This window comes from Mesoplodon densirostris, chromosome 6 (assembly GCF_025265405.1).
Source record: "Mesoplodon densirostris isolate mMesDen1 chromosome 6, mMesDen1 primary haplotype, whole genome shotgun sequence".
Taxonomy (NCBI): Eukaryota; Metazoa; Chordata; class Mammalia; order Artiodactyla; family Ziphiidae; genus Mesoplodon; species Mesoplodon densirostris.
The window spans coordinates 1,096,697-1,118,575 of record NC_082666.1 but is presented as its reverse complement, the minus strand read 5'-3'; the positions used below and the strand labels follow the sequence as shown (position 1 = coordinate 1,118,575).

At 61.3% G+C, this 21,879-nt stretch overlaps 2 protein-coding genes across 2 annotated transcripts; one reads left to right on the top strand and one right to left on the bottom strand.

Moving 5' to 3' along the window:
• The first annotated feature begins 203 nt into the window (after positions 1-203).
• On the top strand, positions 204-8,457 carry MAMDC4 (MAM domain containing 4). The gene is made up of 27 exons (XM_060101888.1): positions 204-249; positions 916-1,023; positions 1,097-1,270; positions 1,350-1,475; positions 1,671-1,801; positions 1,886-1,970; positions 2,121-2,246; positions 2,419-2,556; positions 2,647-2,735; positions 2,821-2,994; positions 3,271-3,355; positions 3,447-3,626; positions 3,729-3,854; positions 4,014-4,145; positions 4,693-4,809; positions 4,976-5,110; positions 5,248-5,384; positions 5,455-5,674; positions 5,777-5,914; positions 6,023-6,141; positions 6,227-6,317; positions 6,471-6,617; positions 6,800-6,934; positions 7,038-7,165; positions 7,271-7,379; positions 7,902-8,080; positions 8,209-8,457. The coding sequence occupies exons 1-27, from the start codon at positions 204-206 to the stop codon at positions 8,248-8,250; spliced, it is 3,417 nt and encodes a 1,138-aa protein (XP_059957871.1). The 3' UTR covers positions 8,251-8,457.
• Positions 8,458-9,582: 1,125 nt separating this feature from the next.
• Positions 9,583-13,057, bottom strand: EDF1 (endothelial differentiation related factor 1). The gene is made up of 5 exons (XM_060101062.1): positions 12,866-13,057; positions 11,275-11,326; positions 10,761-10,921; positions 10,380-10,473; positions 9,583-9,818 (listed from the first exon to the last, which is right to left on the bottom strand). Exons 1-5 carry the CDS (start codon positions 12,941-12,943, stop codon positions 9,757-9,759), a joined length of 447 nt encoding a protein of 148 aa, XP_059957045.1. The 5' UTR covers positions 12,944-13,057; the 3' UTR covers positions 9,583-9,756.
• Positions 13,058-21,879: the final 8,822 nt, after the last annotated feature.

Sequence of the window (21,879 nt, the reverse complement as noted above, 5' to 3'; positions counted from 1 at the left end):
GGATGCTTTTACAGCCGGGTGCCCGTCCTTGTCAGCACAGGGCGGGGCCAGGCGAGGGGCCGCAGGTACAGATGGGGCTGAGCCCCGCTCTCCAATTAGAGCACAGTCAGCCTGTGGGGCCTCGGGCTGATAACCAGGCAAAGTCCCCACCAGGCTGGCCAGTGTACACACTGCCCCTTGGTCTCCCTCCCTCTGGCCTGACCATGTCTCTGCCCGGCCACCTCCTGCCCGCCTTGGTCCTGCTCCTGGGTGAGTCATCGGGCCTGGCTCCCGAAGCAGGAATGTCTGGGGGCTCGGGTGCTGGGCCTACAGAGAAGGAGGGGTGCAGGCCCTGGATGGCCTGCAGTGGGGGACGCAGGCGAGCCCTTGGGCTCCTGGGGACAGCCCCGCTGGGGAAGGCTGCTACTCTCCCTGGCCTCTAGCTCCACCTGGGCTCCAAGGTGAGAGGGCCCTGAGAGATGACTGTAGTCAGCCACTCTTGACCTGGACAGAGCTTTGGGGGGCCTGGGCCACCCGTTGATGCATCCCCTTGAGGGGGCTCCCTGCTGGCAGCCCCTCCGGTTTCTTGCTGGGCTCCTGTTCTCTTCCCCAGGGAGTGTCCCACATCAGGGGTCCTTGGTCCCTCGCTCGCCCACGCACCCCCCATCCTAACACGCAGCCAGCGTCTCCAGGTTCAGTCCTTCTCTGTTTGGTCCTGACAGGGACCCCCCAGGTGGCAGTTCTCTGGGTTCCAGGCCCCCAGACACAGACCCAGCCCCCTCCCTGCATGACTTCCTGGCCTGGACCCCAAAGCAGGGCGACCTATGTCCTGGGATGCCCAAGTCTGAGCAGTTTCTGGGCCGTGGAACAGTCCCAGGCAAACTGGGATGTGGGGTCTCCCTATCCCAGGCCACCTGGCTGTCTCTCTGCTGGCAGTAAGGTCCCCAGGCTGGGCCCGGGTCCCCAGCCGCTGCAGACCCCCCCGCGAGGCCGTGTGCAACTTCGTGTGTGACTGCAGGGGCTGCCCTGACGAGGCCCAGTGCGGTGAGCCGGAGCCGGGCAGGGAGCGGGCAGGGCCGGCGCTTGCAGGCACCCCACCTGACCACCTGCCCTCCAGGTTACCACGGGGCCTCACCCACCCTGGGTGCCCCCTTCGCCTGCGACTTCGAGCAGGACTCCTGTGGCTGGCGGGACATCAGCACCTCGGGCTACAGCTGGCTCCGAGACCGGGCAGGGGCCGCGCCGGAGGGTCCAGGGCCGCACTCGGACCACACTCTGGGCACTGACCTCGGTGAGGCCTGGGCGGGTCTCCACACCAACCCTCCCCTCTGTGCTTCCCGCCCGGTGTCCTGACCTCTTGACCCGGGCAGGCTGGTATGCGGCTGCTGGCACACACCGTGGGAGAGAGGCGGCCACCGCAGCCCTGCGCTCCCCAACCCTGCGTGAGGCAGCCCCCTCCTGTGAGCTGAGCCTCTGGTACCACGTGGCCTTTGGAGGTGCGGGCCCAGGACCGTGCGCCCTGCGTGCGGGTCCCGAAGGGAGGGACCGGGAAAGGAAGGAGAGCTGCCGCAGAGACGGGAGGGTGCCCCCAGAACAGGATGGGCAGGGGTCCTGGGGCAGGGTGCAGCAGCCACCAGGCTTGGCGGGGGGGGGGTCCCGGGGCCTGAGATGCCTGGGACGCCCCACTGCAGGTGTGGCTGAGCTGCGGCTGGAGCTGACCCACCGTGTGGAGACACTGACCCTGTGGCGGAGCTCGGGGCCCTGGGTCCCAGGCTGGCAGGAGCTGGTGGTGTCCACCGGCCGCATCCAGGGTGACTTCAGGGTGAGACGGGGACAGTCCTGATGGTGGGGGCAGCGAGGAGGGTCTGAGCTCTGCCTGAGATCCCAGGGACCTCGCTCTCTTCAGGTGACCTTCTCTGCCACCCGAAACGCCACCCACAGGGGTGCTGTGGCCTTGGATGACGTGGCCTTCTGGAGCTGTGGGCTGCCCAGTAAGGTCCCCAGGCCGTGAACGCACACCTGGGTTGGGGAGGGGTTAGCAGGAGCCCGTGGTCCCCTCACTCCGGTCTTGAGCCTCTCCCCAGGCTGCCCTGCCCCGGAGCCTTGGGGTGGGGTGATGGGTTACCCCTCCCCCACCCTAGCCCCGCAGGCGCACTGCCCCCTGGGGCATCACCATTGCCAGAACAAGGCCTGCGTGGAGCCCCACCAGCTGTGCGACGGGGAGGACAACTGCGGAGACGGTTCAGATGAGGACACGCCCACCTGCAGTGAGCCAGGGCTGGCGGGGCCACAGGCGGGGGTTGTCCCTTGGCACGGTCCTTCTGGGGGTGAGGCAGCTCGTGTCCACCTGGACCTGGGGCCATCAGCGCAGGCCCGGAGAAGCGGGGGGCCCAGGGAGGAGGCCCCGCGTGGTAGCTGGAGCCCCGCTTCCCGCCCTAGACCACCACACGGCCACCGATTTTGAGAGGGGCCTGGGCCTGTGGAACCACTCAGAGGGCTGGGCCCGGAACCACAGTGTGGGCGGCCCGCAGCACCCCGCCTGGCCGCACCGTGACCACAGCCGGAACAGCGCGCAGGGTGAGGCCCCCCCGGGACCCCGGCTGCCACCCGGGCCACGCTCAGCCAAAGCACCCCAGCCACCCCGGCTCACACCTGCTGTCTCCCCAGGCTCCTTCCTCATGTCCGTGGCTGAGCCCAGCGCCCCAGCCATCCTCTCCAGCCCCGAGTTCCAGGCCTCGGCCCCCCAGAAGTGCTCGGTGAGGCGGGTGGAGGACACAGGGTGGCCACTCTGATCACCTGGGCCCCGGAGAGCCTCCCCTGACAAGCTCGCTCCCCTTCCAGCTCACCTTCTACCACTACCTGCACGGGTCCGAGGCCGGCTGCCTCCAGGTGTTCCTGCAGACGCGGAGCCCTGGCGCCCCCCAGGCCGCTGTCCTGCTGCGCAGGCGCCGCGGGGAACTGGGGACCGCCTGGGTCCGAGACCGTGTTGACATCCAGAGCGAGCACCCCTTTCGGGTGAGGCTGGCGAGGGCAGCATCATGCAGGGACGTGGGGAGGTCCAGGGGCCCCTCAGGGAGTCCAGTCTGGGCCCCTCCACTGTCTCAGCAGGAAGGCAAGCCAGAGGGAAGGAGGGGCTGCCTGCCGAGGCCCCTCTTGCAGGGCTGGGGTGGTGATGGGAGGGGGCGTCCAGCGATAGACAAGTACGAGGTGTGGGTCGTGGGGAGAGGGCTCTCGTGGGGAGAGGGCTCGAGGGAGCAGACCCAGGGATGACAGAGCCGCCTCCGCCCTCAGATCCTCCTGGCCGGGCAGACGGGCCCAGGGGGCGTCGTGGGCCTGGATGACCTCATCCTGTCTGACCACTGCAAACCAGTCCCAGGTGAGCCTGCTGGGCGCCCCCCTGGCCCCCCGCCCCCCGTGAGGAGAAGCACAGCCCCCGCCCGCCTGCCTGATCCCTGCTCTGCCCACAGAGGTGGCCGGCCCACCTCCTGGGCTCTGGGCTCCAGGTCCCCGGTCCCAGCTGTCCAGCCTGCAGCCCTGGAATCTCTGCGAGCCCGGACACCTCTTTTGTGGGGACCTGTGTGTCCCCCCAGAGCAGCTGTGTGACTTCCAGCAGCAGTGCCCTGGGGGCGAGGACGAGCAGGAATGCGGTAAGCGGCGGAGCTGGGTTGGGGGAGCCCTCACGTCCCTTCCCCCAGACCCGCCCCGTTCGCAGTGGTGGGCGGGGCCGTTCACACCGGCTGCCATTGCAGGCACCACGGACTTCGAGTCCCCCTCGGCCGGGGGCTGGGAAGACGCCAGCGTGGGGCGGCTGCAGTGGGTGCGTCTCCCGGCCCAGGACAGCGGGAGCCCTGGCACGGACGCCAGCGGGGCCGCTGGTGAGGCCCGAGCGCCCCGCCCAGGGCAGCCTGCAGCCTGCCTTCCAACTGCACCCGCACAAGGGTCCCCCTCTGCCTCTTCTCACCAGCGAGGGTCTCTGAATTGGGGGGTGTCCCCGATGCTCAGGAATCAGCTCTGAGGGGCCTGTTCTTCCCCAGGGCACTTCCTGTCCGTGCAGAGGGCCTGGGGGCAGTTGGCAGAGCAGGCCCGCGTCCTCACACCTACCCTGGGCCCCTCTGGCCCCCGCTGTGAACTCCACATGGCTTACTATTTTCAGAGTCACCCCCAAGGTACCGCTGTCCCTCCAGGCCCTCTGCCCAGCCCTGGGGCGGGGGTGGGGCGGGGCGGGCCAGCCCACAGTGACCCCTTATCAGGCTTCCTGGAGCTGGTCGTGGTGGAGGGCAGCAGCCGTGAGCTGGTGTGGCAGGCCGCAGGCAGCAGCTCCGGGGGCTGGAAGGTGGACACGATCCTTCTCGGGGCTCGCCACCGGCCCTTCCAGGTGAGGAGGGCAGCCTGGGGCGGGGGGGAGGGGGTGGGGCACGCGGAGCCAGCCCTGACTTACGGGCCCGTCCCCCATGCCCCCGTGAAGCTGGAGTTCGTTGGGCTACTGGACCTGGACGGCCCTGGCCAGCAGGGCGCCGCGGTGGACGGCGTGACCCTGAAGGACTGCAGCCCCGCGGCGGTCACCGAGAAAGGTGACCACCGTGGCCCAGTCCTCACCCAGGGGCCTCCTCAAGGGATCCCTGGGAGTCCCCAGTCCAGGAGCAAGTTTCTCCCACCCTCTCGGGGCTCAAGAGGGGTGCGGGGGCTGCTGACCCCCCAGTGCCTCACCCCCAGAGATCTCCTGTAACTTTGAGCGGGGCACCTGCGGCTGGCACACCGGCCACCTCACAGATGCCCACTGGCACCGAGTCTACAGCCGTGGCCCTGGGTACGACCACACCACGGGCCAAGGTGAGGCGGGGCACCCTGACCTGGGGGCAGCTCTCAGACTCGGAGCGGCCTCCCGTACCCACCCCGGGGGGCTCCCAGACCGGACTCCCAGGGGGCAGAGGGGAGCGCTGGGCTGAATGTCCCCAGCCTGGCATCTCTGCGGCTCAGCCCCACGGCCCGCCTGCAGGCCACTTCATGCTCCTAGACCCCACGGAACCCCCAGCCCAAGGCCCCAGTGCCCACCTGCTCACCTGGCCCCAGACACCCGCGGCCGCTCAGGAGTGCCTCTCCTTCTGGTACCACCTCTACGGGCCCCAGACCGGTGAGACCCCGTGCTGGGCGGGGCCGCAGTGGAGGCCCACGGGGGGCCCGAGTTCTGTCTCTGGCCCCTCGGGGCTCTAGAGGGGGTGAGAGGCAGGAGCTGGGGTCTCGTCCCCTCCAAACCCCGCCTCCCCCTAGGGACTCTGCGCCTGGCGATGAGGCGAGAAGGGGAGAGAGAAAGACATCTGTGGTCGCGGTCTGGCACCCACGGCAACCGCTGGCATGAGGCCCGGGCCACCCTCCACCACCCGCAGGACTCCAGCGCCGAGTACCAAGTGAGGCCCGGTGCCCGGCAGCGGTGGGCAGGGCAAGGCCCCAGCCAGCTGACCCCCCGCTGCCCCCCAGCTGCTGTTCGAGGGCCTCCGGGACGGGTACCACGGCACCATGGCACTGGACGACGTGGCTGTGCGGCCTGGGCCCTGCTGGGCCCCCAAGCGCTGTTCCTTCGAGGACTCGGCCTGCGGTTTCTCCACGGGGGGCCGGGGCCTCTGGACACGCCAGGCCAACGCCACGGGCCAGGCGGCCTGGGGCCCCCCTGCAGACCACACCACAGAGACGGCTCAGGGTGCCGGCAGGGGGTGGGGCGGAGGCATGGGGTGGGGGTGGGGAGCTGGGGGGCAGGGGCGGGGCGAGGAGGGGCCAGCAGGCTGACGCTGGCACCCCCCAGGGCACTACATGGTGGTGGACATGAGCCCGCAGGCCCTGCCCCGTGGCCACGTGGCTTCCCTGATTTCAGAGGAGCACAGGCCCCTGGCCCAGGCTGCCTGCCTGACCTTCTGGTACCACCTGAGCCTCCGCAACCCAGGTGAGGGGCTGCCGGGAGCAGGGCCCGTGGGTCACCTCAGGCCCCTGCGTGGAGGCCATTTGGGAGCCGCCCCGCAGCTGCTGACCGGGCTGGCTGCTCGGGCGGCAGGCACCCTGAGGATCCACGTGCAGGAGGCTGAGAGGAGGCAGGTGCTCAGCATCAGCTCCCGTGGAGGGTTTGCCTGGCGCCTGGGCAGCGTGGACGTGCAGGCCGAGCAGGCCTGGAGGGTGAGAGGGGTGGAAGGCCTTCCTCACCCCCAAGGGCCGTCCAGTGCCGACCAGACACGAGCCCCCCCACCCTGTGCCCACCCAGGTGGTGTTTGAGGCCGTGGCCGCCGGCGTGGAGCACTCCTACGTCGCGCTGGATGACCTGCTCCTCCAGGACGGGCCCTGCCCTCGGCCAGGTGGGAGCCCGTGGCCCGGCCCTGGGACCGGCTTGACTCCTGGTGGTACCGGCTCCGTGCCTCCCCCAGGACGCCTGGCCTGACCTCTACCCCCCTGCAGCGGTGGTCCCCGGGGATGGGGGCAGCACCGCTTATTGCCCAAGTCCCTTGCAGCTTCCTGTGACTTTGAGGCTGGTCTGTGTGGCTGGAACCACCTGCCCTGGCCTGGCCTGGGCAGGTACAGCTGGGACTGGAGCAGCGGAGCCACGCCCTCCCGCTACCCCCAGCCGCCTGTGGACCACACCCTGGGCACAGAGGCAGGTGGGTCTGAGTCGGGGAGGGACCCCAGCGCCATACACATCCCCGGGCACACACCTCACTCACCCCAGCCCGGGCCAACCGGCCCAGTCCAGCCAGGCTCCCGCCAGGGTCAGAAGCCAAAGGTCGGGGGGGGGGGGCCGGCTCCCTACGGTCCACGGGGCACCGCGCCCTCTCGTTGCCAGGCCACTTCGCTCTCTTCGAAACGGGCGTGCTGGGCCTGGGGGGCCGAGCGGCCTGGCTGCGCAGCCAGCCACTGCCCGCCACCGAGGCCTCCTGCCTCCGCTTCTGGTACCACATGGGCTTTCCCGAGCATTTCTGTGAGTCGGGCCGGCAGCACGGGTGGTGTGGGAACCGGGCAGGGGGCAGCCCCGCCCCCCGCCGGGTCGGGGGCCTGACACCCCTTGTCCCCCCTGCTCTCAGACAAGGGCGAGCTGAGGGTACTCCTGAGCAGCGCCCGGGGTCAGCTGGCCGTGTGGGGCGCGGGCGGGCGCCTGCGGCACCAGTGGCTGGAAGGCCGGGTGGGCGTGGCCAGCGCCGAGGAGTTCCAGGTGAGGCCGGGCCGCCCAGAGCCGGGAGACCTCAGGGGGCTCAGGAGCGCAGGAAGGGCCATCCTCCTCCTCAGGTCCACCCAGCCTCTTCTCCCTCCCGGTCAGATCGTGTTTGAAGCCACTCTGGGCGGCCAGCCGGCCCTGGGGCCCATTGCCCTGGATGATGTTGAGTATCTGGCCGGGCAACGTTGCCAGCTGCCTATACCCAGCCAGGGTAAGCCCTGCCCCGGGTCTGGGCCTCCACCAGCTTCGGTGGTTCACGGCCCACGTGGCTGCCAGCGGCCTGCTCCTGGCCCAAGAGACCAGGAGAGCCACCGGGCTGGGCCCTGCACCATCCCGTCCCTCACCCGCTGTGCCCCACCCCGGGCTGGGCCGCCCCTGGTCCCTGTTCCCTCGGGACTGGGGTGCCCCACCCCGGCCTCTGCACTCCGTGCAGCCGCTTCCAGTCAGGCCAGAGACCACAGCCAGCCTCTTGCTGGAGCACTTGCGGTTGCTGCTGCTTCGGGACCAAGGCGGGGTGGAGCCCTAGCCTGGGGCCACGACTCCCCCAGCTCTGTAGCCAGCAGCCGCCTGCCCGCCAAGGCCCGGCCTCAGCTGGGAGCCTTGTGTGGGCACGACCGGCGCCCCTCCTTTAGCAGGGGACCCAGAAGTCCTCAGGGCTGTGGGGACGGCCGTGCCCAGGCGTGGGGCTGACAGGGAGGGCTCGGATCCCGGGTCACGTGCCCTGCGCCCACAGGAGACACAGCAGTGGCCACGTCGGTGCCAGCTGTGGTTGGCGGTACCCTCCTCCTCCTCGTGCTGCTGGTGCTGCTTGGACTTGCGGGACGGCGCTGGTTGCAGAACAAGGGGGGCTGCCCCTCCTGGCACGAGACGGACGCCGTGGCCCCCAGCTTTGACAACATTCTCTTCAACGCGGTAGGAGCCCTGGCGGGGGCGGCAGGCAGAAGCCCCTGAGCCCTGCACTCGGCTGGACGGTGAACAAGACCCTCCCACACGCGGGGCCGCCGCCGCCCAGTGGCCACAGAGCTCCTCCTTCCTCCTAGGGCCATGTCACCCTGCCAGCATCGGTCACCAACGACCAGTAGATGATGCAGAGAAGACCCCGGCTCCTCACCTGAGCTCCCCGCCTTGCCCAGCAACCTGGCCCAGGGACCAACACCTTCCCCACCCCGCCAGGACACGTCGAGTCCCTGCATCCCTCACCCTCACAGGGGCCGCACCTACATACCCCAGCAATGTGCCCCGGCCCACAAGGGACCACCCGCTGGCCAGCTAAGGTTGAGGTCAGCAGGAAGCGGGGGCTCCCAGGCTCCCCAGACCCAACCCGACCTGCCCAAGAGGATGTGCTTGGGGGCCCCTCCCACGTGCCTCAGTGGCTCAGGAGACCGGCAACAGGCAGGCCCTGGAGACGGCGCCAGGGGCTAGAGGCACCGGGAGGGAGGCGCAGCGGGACCTGAGAAGCCCCTGCCCCAGGCCGAGCGAGCCTCCGGCCAGCCTAGTGGGACTCCGACCCGGGCCCATCAGGGGCCCCACCTCACCGCGCGATTCTGCATCTGATTTAAGACAGAGAGAAACCCCCAGAGGTGCTGGTGACAGACTTAGGAGCAGACACTTAACTGGGTCCAAGGTGGCATGGAGCTGGACTTGTAGGTGGAATGCCCTGATGTGTCCCCTGTCCCAAATAAAGGTCACCGTGTCCACCCTCCCATGGTCAAGGTCCCCGCCCACATGCCACCCTCATCTAATAAAATGGAGCTGAGTCTTTCTGACCTAGGGACAGTCCCAGGCTCTGGTCTTCCACGAGGGAGATTCAGACACCACCCGCCAGGTCTGGAAGGCCCCCGGGCATGGCTGTCCTGGGGGAGGGGGTGACGGCCACACCTGCATGGCCAGGTGCTCCCTGGACTCCAGCCCAGGTGGCTCCACCTTGCCACCCCGGCCCACTGGGCTCTGCACGGAATGATGTGACCAGGGACTCAGTGCCAGGGGAGGGCCAGGGTCTTGTGCCAAGAAGCTGATGGACACCCACTAACTGTCCCAGCAGAGGTGACAAGGAACAGCCTGCAGAGCGACCCTCCTGGCCCTCAGACCCCCCTCACAGTGCTTCATGCAGACAGCCCTTCGCCACACTGGGGGCCAGAGGGCGGGGGAGCTGCAGGCACGAGAGGCGGGACTGGGCAGCAAGGATTCACCGCCAGCAGGAAGGGCGACAAATGTTTATTAGCTTCTCTACGAGCCGGGCTGGACACGCAGCTCCTCTCCCAGACGGTGGCTGCCCACCCTGTGCGAGGCGGTCCCCCCTCCGAGCTCCCTGGAGCCACAGCCGTGACAGGGCAGACCCCGGGGGAGAGGAAGGCAGCGTTCTGCACCCCACGTGAGGGACGGGGACAGGGAGGAAAATGACCAGGAGAAGCAAACACTCTGCAAGGTTTTGTTAGTTTGACAGCAGGTACGGGGAGAGGGGGTTCCCGGGCAGGGCTACTGCCCTGTGTTCCGCACGGCCGCGTGAGGGGACCCACGCTGGCGCTGGTGGTCAGGGGGAACCAGCCAGATGAGATCAGCCGGGACGCACTGATTTCGAGGCTTTGTGTTCATTTTGCCCTCGGCCCCTTCTCGATCGGCTTCCCAATGTCTTTCCCCCGGAGCTTGAGGCCTGAAAGAGCCACCGGCTCATGACCACTGCAGCTCGCCCCCTGGATCTTCAAGGCACAGGGCAGCTCCACAGCATCCCTACCCACTGCCCCGGAGGGGGCAGCGGCACCCGCACCGACCCTTGCGCGCGGGCTCCCGGGCTGCGCTGGAGGTGGGGAGCCGTGGGCGCGTGTGGAGGGGCGGGGATCCGACGAACACCATGACCGCCACGCCACTCGCTCTCACGCCTGACCCTGAAGAACACGTGCCCGCCCCCCTTCGCGGGGACAGAGGACACCCCTTCCCAGAACTAGGCCCCCTCGCTCTGGGGCCCACGCTGCCGCCAGTGCTGGGGGCAGGGCAGGGAGAGCGAGGCCCACAGCACGGGCTCGGGGAGAGGCCAGAGGGGGAGGCGCCCGGACACTACTCGCGCGTGGGAATTTTCTTCAGGCTCCGGAGAATTCCGGGGCCCCAGGGGCCTTCCTGCGCCCCTCCTCACCAACCCCACCCAGGAGGGGCGGCCGTACTGCGCCCGGTCAGGCAGCGGCAGCCGAGACCCGCTGGAGGACGGCAGGACACTCACCGATGGCTCTCTCGATCTTGCCCAGAACCTGGTTGTTAGGAATGGCCCGGCCACTCTCATAGTCCGCGATGACCTGTGGCTTTTCGTTGATTTTCTAAAGAGAACGTGTATTTGCACACATCAGTTCCAGAAGCAGATGCTGGGAGACTAGAACACAGCCGGGTGAGGCGCCTCAGGCGCCGACCCCCGGGGCTGTGTGCAGGCCGAGGGCCTGAGCGGATAGGAGCTCAGGAAGTCACAGCTGACTCGTGCGGCACCCCCAGAGGCCTCAGGGTTCCCGGGGCAAGAGCGAACCAAAGCCCTCAAGTCATCAGGCGAGCGGAGCCCACGCCTCCCGCCTGCCCGACCACGGCCTGGGAGGAGGGTACCCGCCGCGCTCACCGTCGCCAGGTCCTTCTGCGTCAGCCCTTTGCCCTGCCGGCCCTGCTGGATCACCTTGCCCACCTCCAGGGTCACCCGGTCGTGGTGCAGCTCCTCGGTCTCCCGGTCCAGCTTGGCTGTGTTCTTGGTGATCGAATGCTGTTTGTTCTGGCCGGCGGCCCCTGGACCGGCGCGAAGCAACAGCAGAGGCGGGGGTTTGCAACAAGGCCAAAGGGGACCCAGGCCCGAGAGGCGCCCTGTGCCCAGGGCGATGCGCTCAGCCAGGCCACCCAAAGTGGGGACAAGAGCACGAAGAGGACAAAATCCAGAATCTGGGGACTAAGGAGGGAGAACAGTCCCTCCCGACCTATGCCAACCACAGCTGCTCTGACAAGATCCCTGACACCTCCCAGCTCTGCAGCGGCTTCAGCTGCCAGCAGCCACCCTGACAGCCCAGGGGGCGGCACTCACGCATCTGCAGGTACGAACCCCAAGAGCACACCCTGGTTTTGCGAGTGGACACATGAGTACCTACATTTCTTGGAAGTCTCCACATCTTCTCCTCGTCTCTGAGCTGCTAAGATGGCCTAGAAAATTAGCAAGTGTTTTTTGGTCAAAATTAGCTTTGCAGTATTTGGCAAACACCAGTTTAGGCTGCTGTCAGCCAGTCAGCGCACTGCTAACGCCTGGTGCTTTTTGAGCCCGTGAGCTCCAAGCTCATGCCCCTAAGCGCCGTGCTACGTGCCTAGTACCCGATGCTTTGTCGAGGACTGACAAGCAAAATGCTGGGTTTAAACCAAAGCTTGTTATACAAATCCCTCTACAACCAAATATCCAGGCAACTCTCAGTAAACTCCTGCTAAGGAAAACAGAAAGAGCTCGCATCTTTAATGCTGAAAAAAATGTGCTAACGGATTTCTTTCAGAAACCCACACTTGAAATAGATTTACCTCTCTACTACACTCTCCTGCAAAAGCAGGAAAGAACGTCAAGTGAGGACCTGGTCTGGCCTTCCTCGGCCAATCCGGCTCCTAATAAAAGACAGTACGTCGCACAAAGCCTGCAGCCCCCGTCCCAAACACCAGCAAAGACAGCGACACCCCTTTATCTACAGTCACCGAATATTAATGTAATGTATTTCTTGAAGCTTCTGACACCTCAGAAACATGCCTGTGCGACCTTCTCAGTGTGACACGTGCACAGATGCTTTCTAGACCTGTTCACATGATTCCTAGCTTGTGGCTATTAAGTTTCCTTTGGAAAAAAAAAAAAAAAAGAGTGAGTTTAGTTTTGACTAACTGAGAAGTCCTGGGCAGGTCAATGAATGCTGGTCACCAGGGCCAAAGCTAGTCCTGGCCCAGACCTGGCACTGCGTGTCTAAGGCTGGCCCAAGGAGGCCTGAGAGTAGAAACAAGCAGGGGTGGGGGCTGAACTGCCCTTCCCCTCTTCCCTCACATCGACTCACAGATGAACCCCGGATGGACCAGCCAGGGAACCTTCTGCCCCAAGTACCCCTCAGGGCATGCCGGCTACCCTTGCAAGCTGGGGACGCAGGGTCCACCTGCACGCTGGGTCCTAGGCCACCTCAGCCTGGGGCCAGGGATCCCCTATGACCGGCAATGTGCTTCAGTGGGCTCCACAGGCGGCAGCGGACTGGCCAGGCACCCGGCAGCCTGCAGAAGCGGGAAGAAGACCCTGGGGCGGGGGTGCTAGGCAACCGTGCCCCTGTCCCATCCCTTTCCTGGACCCAAAATAACGTCTGCATGAATTAATGAATGCACCTCTAATGCACCACCTATCTGCGCTCCATCCCCCATCTCCGCCCCGAGGTCCACCCCGCTAACCTCGCCCCGCTCCCCTCCAGTCCCTATGTACCTGTCCCCACCAAGAGGTCCAGCGCCTCGCCCGTAGGCCTGTGTCACTGCCCTAAGACCATCCGGACCCTTCCACCCCCACCCCACCCCTTTCCCCCACTCCTGCCCCTGGCCCCCGCCCCGTCGCCGCCCCTTCTCCCCGCTCCGTTCCCACCCGGTCCCCGCTCCAGTCCCCACTCCCTGCCCCCAGCCCCGCGTCCGCCCCGCCCGCCCGGCCGCTCCTGGGCCCCGAGGCCCGCGCTGCGCCCGCACCTGCTTGGACTTGGCCTGGGCGGCCGTGGGGCCCTTTTTGCGCAGCACCGTCACCGTGTCCCAGTCACTCTCAGCCATGGCGGGGCAAACGGGGCTGGCGGTCCGTCCGGCGGCTCCGCGGCAGCTGCTGGAGACCCGGCGACGCGACGTCCCCTAGTCGCTCGGCCGCTTCCGGCGCCCGCCTCGGGCCCGCCCCCTCCTCCCATTGGTCGGCGGCTCGGAGGGCGGGCACTTCCCGCGGCCCGGGGCCAATCCGTGCCCGGCTCATCTGTGGAAACGCCGGAGGTGCGTGACGTGGGGCGGGAGAACTCGCGACCGGGGCGCGTGGCCGCTGGGGGGCGTTGTGTGTGTGGGGTGGGGGGGCCAGGGGCAGCTGGAGGGGCGCTTGGGAGCGCTGGGGGGTGATGAGGGGCATGTGGGGCAATGAGAGGTACAGGGGCCGTGGGCGGGGAGGCGAGAGGATGAGGAGGTGGGAGGAAGGGGAACCCGGCTTGGGGAGGCGGCGCAGGACGTGAAGAGCAGTACTGGGAAGGGAAGGGGAAATGCAAGCAGCTGGTGCTGAGCGCCGGGGCGAGAAGAGGAGAAGGGGGGACTCGGGGGAGGAGCAGAGGGGGAGGGAGACTGGGGTCCACACCTGGCTTCCTGGTCCCACCTTTGGGGATGGGGATCGACCAGCCCCGTCCTGGCCTGGCCCCTCGCGGGCAAGGTGGGCGCGCAAACTGGATGCAAGGGAAAGGTAGCCTCATCGATTTTCCTGTAGCTGAGGTTAGTTTCTGTTTCATGCCTTTTTTGGTCACCTTGCACGCAAATGGAAGTTCTTCTATTTCTCTGGAGTTCTGCCCACGTGATGCAAAGATGATGGGGGCCAGGGTGCAGGTTAGGTGGGGCCTGAAGCAAATATATTTTGTGGGAGGACTCCAAGGAAATATATAAAATTATAAAAAACAAAATGAGTTACAAAAGAGAATGTTTTTGTATAACATGTATATTCTGAACAATATAATATATACATAACTTTACAGTATGTAATATAATGTATACATAATATAACAAATAAGTTATTTTACAATAACTTTGTAGTATTTTATAGTTATTTTATGATAATCTTGTATAATAAGAAAATAAGTCAGTAGATTATAAATTTTAAAAAACTGACAAATGCCACACATCACAAAATTCAGAAAAATAACGTCTGTATGAATTAATGAATGCACCTCTAATGCTTTTGCTTACATTTTTGGCTGTATTCTCATTGAATGCCACATCATGACTTTGCAGAATTGTTTTATGGAAAGAGCAGGACGACAATTCAGACATTTTTCTAACCTGTGTGATCAAATTTGTCTCTGATTGTTAGCATTGACCTTGGTTTGGGTAATACTTGCGCTTCGCATAGATGTGCTCACTCTTTGTAGCATTCTTATAGGTTTATGCTCCACAACACAGGAATTCTGATAAATGTGTACACTTTAATAATATAATATCCAGTTATCTTACCAGCAAAAGCAAGTATATTTAGGAATTACAGTTCAGAATATTAAAACTGTGGCAGACCATAGGCAAATCGGGAGAACAGGAAGAACTTGCTTTTATAGGGAGAAGGGGAGTTGGGACGGGCTGTGATAACCAGAGTTTGGGGAGCTGGGGGTCCGATGGAGGCTTCCTGTTGGCTGGACTGCTGCAGTCTCTGATTGGCTGGGCTGTTGGGGTGTTGGGGGGTGGAGGGAAGTTTCCTTCCTCCCGCCTGACGGTAAGTAGAGGCACCTTCCTGCCCAAGATGTAGGCAGAGATCTCTTCCTGTTTGGGGTAATTGACATGCATGGCAGGCATGAGGGCGCTCCATACAGGCCAGTCCCGAGTCGACTCCAACTTTGGCTGACTTTTCTGTAATTAAATCCACACATTCTATCCAGGAGTCAGGACAGCCGAGTCCTCTGCTAACAATTTTGCACAGACTCCCTTTTGGTTCATACGACAAACCTTGTTTCTCCTTTGCTCCGCATACTTCCAGTTCCGGGCGCTGTGCGGGTAGGTAGTTGGCAGCTGTAGAAGATGTACCTGCCCCAGGACAGGCCAGCAAGACTGTGAACAGCATAAAAATATCCCATATACACCAACTAAGTGCATCCCAACTCAAGCTCCTCTTAGTGGGGTCCCAGAAATGCCCGTGGTCACTACAGCGGGCCCAGGAAGAGTGTGAAGGGAGAGGAGGCTGCTCGGAAAGAGACAGCGGTCTTAACCTATTTCAGTCAAGATATCCTACTCCTGGAACTTAAGCAACACCCGGCCATGTGAACTCTCGGGTGAGGCCGCCTTGAGGGCTGTGATCCCCAAAGGAGAAGTTGCAGCAGCTCCGTGCTGTTGCATCTGCCCTGGTTGGCTCAGCCCAGAGAGGGGGCACCCTAGGCCTTGGTGTCTTCTGTCCATGCAGGGTCTGTCAGGATAGCCATCATCACATCTGGCCCTTGGTCAGGAGTCCAGGTCTGATGCCACGGAGACCTCTGCAGTCCCTGTCCTCGTGGCATGAGCTACCACCTGGGCACAGGTGGTACAGGTGTCTGTGCCCCTCCCCCCGACCCATTCCCTGTCGGATCACCCATGCTCACCCCCTCCTGGCTCTGGGTGCTCCTGATTTACTCAGGGTCAACGGGGGAGTAGCTTTGGGGGTGAAGCTGCAGCAGGTGGCATGGAGAATCAGCTTCAAGAGGCCTGGTGAGCAGCTCACATCTCCCCTGAGGTGCCACACCACTGCTGTTTAATGAATCCCCTGCCTGCCTTCTTTAAAGTAACCAGTGTCACACATCTTCATTCATGGAGAAGAAAAAAGAGAATTCTGTAGCCTTCTGGAAAACAAAGATAAAACATGGCTATTTCTATATTTCCAAAATAAAGATATTAGCTTGAATATTGTATCCCTGATGAAAACTAGATTTTTTTTGGATGTGGACCATTTTTAAAGTCTTTATTGAATTTGTTACAATATTGCTTCTGTTTTATGTTTTGGTTTTTGGACACGAGGCATGTGGGATCTTAGCTCCCTGAGCAGGGCTTGAACCCACACCCCCTGCACTGGAAGGCGAAGTCTTAACCACTGGACTGCCAGGGAAGTCCCTCCCTGAAGAAAATTAGCATTAAAAGTTATCAACTAAATACTACCCAGTAAAATCTAGTAAATGTGAAGGTCTGTACACCTCATGAAGGAGGCGTTACTCACACATTTAAAGGCAGTTCATGATTACCATGGCCAACGGCCCTTGAGGTGGCCCCATGATCCCACTTCCTGGCAGCCCAGCTTTTGTGTAATCCCTTTCCCCTCTGTAAAAAAACATTTTTTTATTGTGATAAAATACACTTAACATAAAAATTACCATCTTAACCATTTTTAAAGTGTAGGGTTCAGTGGCATTAAATACATTTATGATACTGTGAAACCATCACCCATAATCCATCTCCAGAACGCTTTATTTTGTAAAACTGAAACTCTGTCCCCATGAAACACTGTTCATGGGAATACTCCTCCTCTCCCCCAGCCCTCGGCACCCACCACTCTACTTTCGGACTTTCTGACTTTAACAATTCTAGGAACCTCGTATAAATGGAATCCTACAATATTTGTCCTTCTGTGACTGGCTTATTTCACTCAGCTAACGTCCTCAAGGTTCATCCATGTTGTAGCCTGTGTCAGAACTTCTTTCTTTTCAAGGCTGAATAGTAGTCCATCGCAGGTACATACCACATTTTGCTTATCCATTCAGCCATTGATGAGCACAGGTTGCTTCCATATTTAGTTATTGTGAGTAGTGCTACTGTGAACATGGATGTACACATATCTTTTCGAGACCCTGATTTCAGTTATTTGGATATGTACCCAGAAATGGAATTGCTGATCATATGGTGACTCTATTTTTAATTTTTTGAGGAATTGCCGTGTTTATTCTTGAAGGATATATTTTATAAATATTGTCTCATTGTGTTCTGACCTCCATTGTTTCCAATGATAAATCATCTGTCATTCATATCTATTTTGATCATTGTGCCCTGCATGTAATGTGACATGTTCTCTGGCTGCTTCAAGATTTTCTCTTTTTTGGGGGGAGGGGGTTCCTATTATGCGCCCAATTATACAGTTCTTCCTATTTATCCTGCTTGGGTTTGCTGAGCTTCTTGGATCTATATATTAATGTTTTTCATCAAATTGGGAAAAATTTCACTAGTAGTCAGCAGCTAGCCTCACTCTGGGACCCAAAGGGTAAATGGTATATGATGCAATTAGCTAAAGGTTCATTTAGTAATCCTAAATAATGTCAGTGATAAAATACAAATACAAATACTCCTCCTCAAAATGTCTCCTGTCGGCTGTTGGCACCGGCAAACTCCAGCACACTTTGTATCCTACGTGGAAATCAGCTACACCCTGTGTTTCGGGGGGACGTCCTAACATTTGGGTGTCATGTGTACTTCCAGCCCTGGCAGAACTCTGCGCTCCTACATTTAAACAATAAAGCAGGTGACACTAGCACCGCCATTACGCCCGACTTACTCCAACCCTGTCGTTCTGTACAGCCACTCAGAGTTTTCATTGAAATTTACAATTTTTCAACTGCAGAGATGTCTGAAAGGCACCAGGATCGGCTTTGACCAAAGATACTGACAGAATCACAATTTGCAGAACGTACATACGGTTCTTCCTAACTTGGTACATCTGTGGTTTCAAGTGAAAGAAAATTACCCCAAGTTTATTAAGGTCAATAAAAAGTATTCTTTGATCAACTACGAGTGAAAATAGATGGACAAATATGGCTGGACTGTATTGAACATGACAAGAAGCAAAAAGACTGATTGTGACAAGCACTGTGAAATTTGCAGATATTAAGACTCAAAAACAGAAACTGGTCTATAATGTTATTCATTAATGTGAAAAAAATGGATATGTTGGTGTAAGTATTCCCCCTTTTTTTTTTTTTTTTTTTGCGGTCTCTCACTGTTGTGGCCTCTCCCGTTGCGGAGCACAGGCTCCGGACGCACAGGCTCAGCGGCCATGGCTCACGGGCCCAGCTGCTCCATGGCACATGGGATCTTCCCAGACGACGGGGGCACGAACCCGTGTCCCCTGCATCGGCAGGCGGACTCCCAACCACTGCGCCACCAGGGAAGCCCTCCCCTTGTTTTTGAGAAAATACATAATGTAAAGAAAGCTTTGATCCATCACTTCCCCCTTTTTTGTACTGTTTATTGAATGTATTTACTTTTTATTCACATGATTGTGCACATGAAGTTCAGGAAGGAAACATTTTCACAACTTGCTTTTCTTTTCAGCCATTGTCGTTGTCACCGAATACACTCGGCCCCATGGAGAAGGGGACTTAAAAGATCCACTGGGCGTCCCCAGCAAGCACTGGAAAGGCCAGGTGTGAGGGAGCAGAGGATGGGCTGTGGTCCAGGAGGGTGAGTGGCTGGACTGGGCAGTGGAGGAGGCTGCCAGCTTCTCCTGCGCACTGGTGGCCACTTCCTTCAGCTGAAGAAGGCAGGACCACTTAGGCTGAGCCGGGTGCAGGGCCTCTACAGATGGCCAGGGGAGGAGAGGGGGCCAGCTGGAGAGTGTGGGCTGCCAAGGATGGGCCTGGGGTCTGGGGAAGCAAGGAGGTACGGTTGACAGCTGGCAGAACCAGGGTCAGAGGTCCCAGCTGGGCTGAAGAATGCTGGGTCCTGGACAGGTGGGAGCCCCATGGAAGAGGTGGCAGTGGGGGGGTGGGGAATGCCTGCTGTGGTGGGGTGCTGGGAGACCCCTGAAGGCCACCCCGAGCCTCTCCGACACAGAGCTGCGGACCTTGGCCAGGTGATCACTTACTTACTGGGTCCGAGTGTGAGCAGAGCCATCTTACAGTTTGCGGGTCCGAAGTGAGGCGGTGGAGCAAGGTCCCCACAGGGAGCAGGTGCGCGGTGCCTGGGCGGGAGGTCCGGCCGGAGTCAAGGGGCCACAGCGGCAGTTCCGGATGCGGCCGGCAGAGGGCGCGCGCGGACCCGCCGCCGCTCCCCAGTGAGGCCGAAGAGGCCGCTGCCCTCCGGGGACCCAGCTGGCGGAGGACACGGGCACACAAACCGAGTCTAGTCCCACGGGGTGTGGGGGAGGGGACCCACTTAACACAGGGCCACCAGGAGGGAGACCTTCTCTATCTGAGACCCTAGGACCTGCAGAGGGCCCAGGCTGAGCCCCTCGCCTGGGGAGGGAGGGAGCTGGTCCCGGCAAGGCACTGGCCGGTGTAAAGGCCCTGGGGCCAGGTCGGCCTGGCATCGGAGGCCGGGGCTGGCCAGGGCAGCCCGGGGACCTGTGATTCTGCTTGCGAGGTTGTCCCCCAGGCCTTCGGTTCTGGGTGTGGGGTGGCGTCCGTTTTCTGAGATCAGCTGAAGGGAGGTGGGTGTTGAGTGGGGAATCTGGGCAGGGTTGGGAATTTGGGGTGATCTTTGCCTTCTTCTTGGTACTTTTCTGTGTTTTCCAGAGCTTCCGAAATGACCTTCTGTTGCTTAAAACCAAATGCTTTTGAATCGGTGGTACCACCAGGCGGTTTAAAAACTGTGGGATGGTGTACAGTGACCACAGCCCGCTCCTTGGCCCCCATCGCGTTGATTACTTTCTCCTGCCCCCTTCCCGAGTCTACAGAGAGTACAAACAGACACGAAAGCCATTCTTTTCCACCTTTGCTTACAGAAGACGCAGCGCTATGTGCACGCTGTCACCACCGTGCTCTCTGCACCTCATTAGGGCCTGGGCTTGGGCGGTCCTGGTCCCGAGCGCTGGCTGCTGCCATGAAGTCAGCTGCGGGGCCTCACCAGCCTCGTCTTTCTCCTTTTCTTGGGGAGGGACAGTGCTGGCTGTGCACTTCCAGGAGCGGGAGTGGGGAAGCCCCTTGTGGCTGACTCCCAGGCAGGGGAATTCTGGGCAGAGCTGGAGGCTGGCCTTTCTGGAAACCCGTCCATCAGGTGATTACACAGTGAGAGTGAAACCAGCTCCTTTCAGAAGCTGCAGCCCCCAGTTGACCTTCAAATGTCTGAAAAACGAGAAAAGAAGCGGGGCCGAGCTCTCAGGATGGGAAGTGGGCTGTACTGGGAGGCTGGCTCCGCTCAGTGCCGGCCTCTGCTCTGGGGACAGCACCGGGCACAGGAGGGGCAGCCCATGTCCAGGGCCCTAAATGGGGGCCCACGTCGGCCTTCCTGCCTCCTGGCCCTGAGTGCTGTCTCCCAGAGACCTGGGTGAGTAAAGGATGGGAGGTGAGATGTCCAAGGGGACTGGCCACGCCAGTGGGGAGCGGAGGTGCCACCAGCATTCAGAAATGTCCTGGGCGCAGACCAGGACCCGAGGGAGGAAAGCCAAGGGGGCGGGGCAGGCGCCAGGGGCCTGGGAGAGGGGGCCTTGGGGCAGAGTGGGTGGCTGCGGCAGCACCCTCCCCCGGGGTCTGCAGGCCCAGTGGGCAGCTGATGGGGCCTCTCCTGCCTGGCCGGCGAGCTGTGAAAAGCCAGCGTCCACCGCAGCATCGACACGGATCTTTAGCCAGGCCCACGCCTCTCTCTGGGGGGCACTGAGGCACAGGATAGAGGCCCTAGACCCCAGCCCTCAGGGAGCAGGTGGACGACACAGGCCCCCTCTAGGGTCTGCTGGGGGCTGTCCCAGCCACCTCCCCGCATGGCTGCCTCAGAGGCTGAGTTTTGCTTTCTTTTTGGCAGGAAGGAACCCGCGTGGGAATCCCCTGAGTTGCCAGACGACCAGAGTGAGTCATCCCTTTTCCAGCCCGCCTGGATCGAGGTGTCACCCTTCTGAGCTGGCAGGCGGGGGTGGGCTGGCCGCTTCTCAGTCAGCAGCCCCTCCCTGCCGAGGTTCCCTCTACCCAATCTGAATTCAGGGGCCTGTTGTCAGAATCTCTCTCTCTCTCTCTCTCTCACACACACACACACACACACACACACACACAATGTATTCAGGAAAATCCTCTGAAACTGGCAGTCTGAGAGATATGAAATCATTTTCATGCTGGAAGCATCGCCAGGTCCTTCGAGACGGGCTCAGCCCTGTCAGTGCCTAGGGCTGCAGGCAGCCTCCTTCCCGGGAAACAAGACCTTCGTCCAGGAAATCTCTTCGGGATGCAGGGTGGGCTGAGGGGGCCCTGAGCCCAGCGCTTCTGTGCTGTCCCCGATGCTGGAAGGGTGAGTGAGGTCTGACCCTCCCCAGGGAGTCACTGCAGAAGGCAGGCAAACAACTTCCATTTTACCCTGAAGAAAGAGGGGTGCTGCTGAGGGGGGACCTCCTCTCTGCAGCAAGAGCCATTTCCTCTGTGCTGCCAGTGGGTTCACAGGACGGCCTCGGCCCCCCAGACCCTGGGAGGAGAAACCTCCTTACATCTGACAGCTTGCTTAGTTATGGGCCTTGAGGGAAACCTCATGGAACGCGTAGGTGGGGACTGAGGAGGTTTCCACGGCTGCTGGTGGCAAACTCAGCCTTGAAGTTCACAGAACTTGTAATGCAGGCGTAGTGGCCTTGCTGCTGTATCCCGGGGATGTGGCGTTTGGGATCGGGGAATTCCGACTCCAAACCAAGTAATGATTTATGCAGTGTGATGCGAGTACTTCTGGACATAGCGTGGACCGTTTACATCATGTGGCTTCACAGCCTGCCTGTGTCGTTTACTCTGTCCTTGAACAGTCTGCGTGGCTTCAGATGCTCCCCCTGGAGCTGGGGTGCCCAGCGTGCTGTGTGACCTGGGTAAGGAATCTTGCCTCTCGTAATCTTTCCTTTTCTGCAAAATGGGGAGAGCCGTCCCCATTTCCGGGTGCTGGTATCAGATGAGACGCTGTTCTCAGGTATTTAGAAAGCTGTATTCCCCAGGAGAGAATCCAAATTGTCCCCACTCTCCTTTAGCAGATGAGAAACGGCTTGTCCTCAGGTCACACACTTAGCGGCAGTGTGCTGCCCCTTTTTTCTGGTGAAGACCACCGCTTCCTTTCTAAATATTTCCACTCGTGTG

Excerpts from the sequence above, each read along its gene's own strand:
- MAMDC4 (XM_060101888.1), top strand. The coding sequence starts at position 204 with ATGTCTCTGCCCGGCCACCTCCTGCCCGCCTTGGTCCTGCTCCTGG. Across the intron at positions 1,024-1,096 it reads CCCTGACGAGGCCCAGTGCG|GTTACCACGGGGCCTCACCC; the intron begins GTGAGCCGGAGC and ends CCTGCCCTCCAG. Across the intron at positions 6,142-6,226 it reads AGGCCGAGCAGGCCTGGAGG|GTGGTGTTTGAGGCCGTGGC; the intron begins GTGAGAGGGGTG and ends GTGCCCACCCAG.
- EDF1 (XM_060101062.1), bottom strand. The coding sequence starts at position 12,943 with ATGGCTGAGAGTGACTGGGACACGGTGACGGTGCTGCGCAAAAAGGGC. Across the intron at positions 10,922-11,274 it reads TGTGGAGACTTCCAAGAAAT|GGGCCGCCGGCCAGAACAAA; the intron begins GTAGGTACTCAT and ends GCGCCGGTCCAG. Across the intron at positions 10,474-10,760 it reads CGCAGAAGGACCTGGCGACG|AAAATCAACGAAAAGCCACA; the intron begins GTGAGCGCGGCG and ends CGTTCTCTTTAG.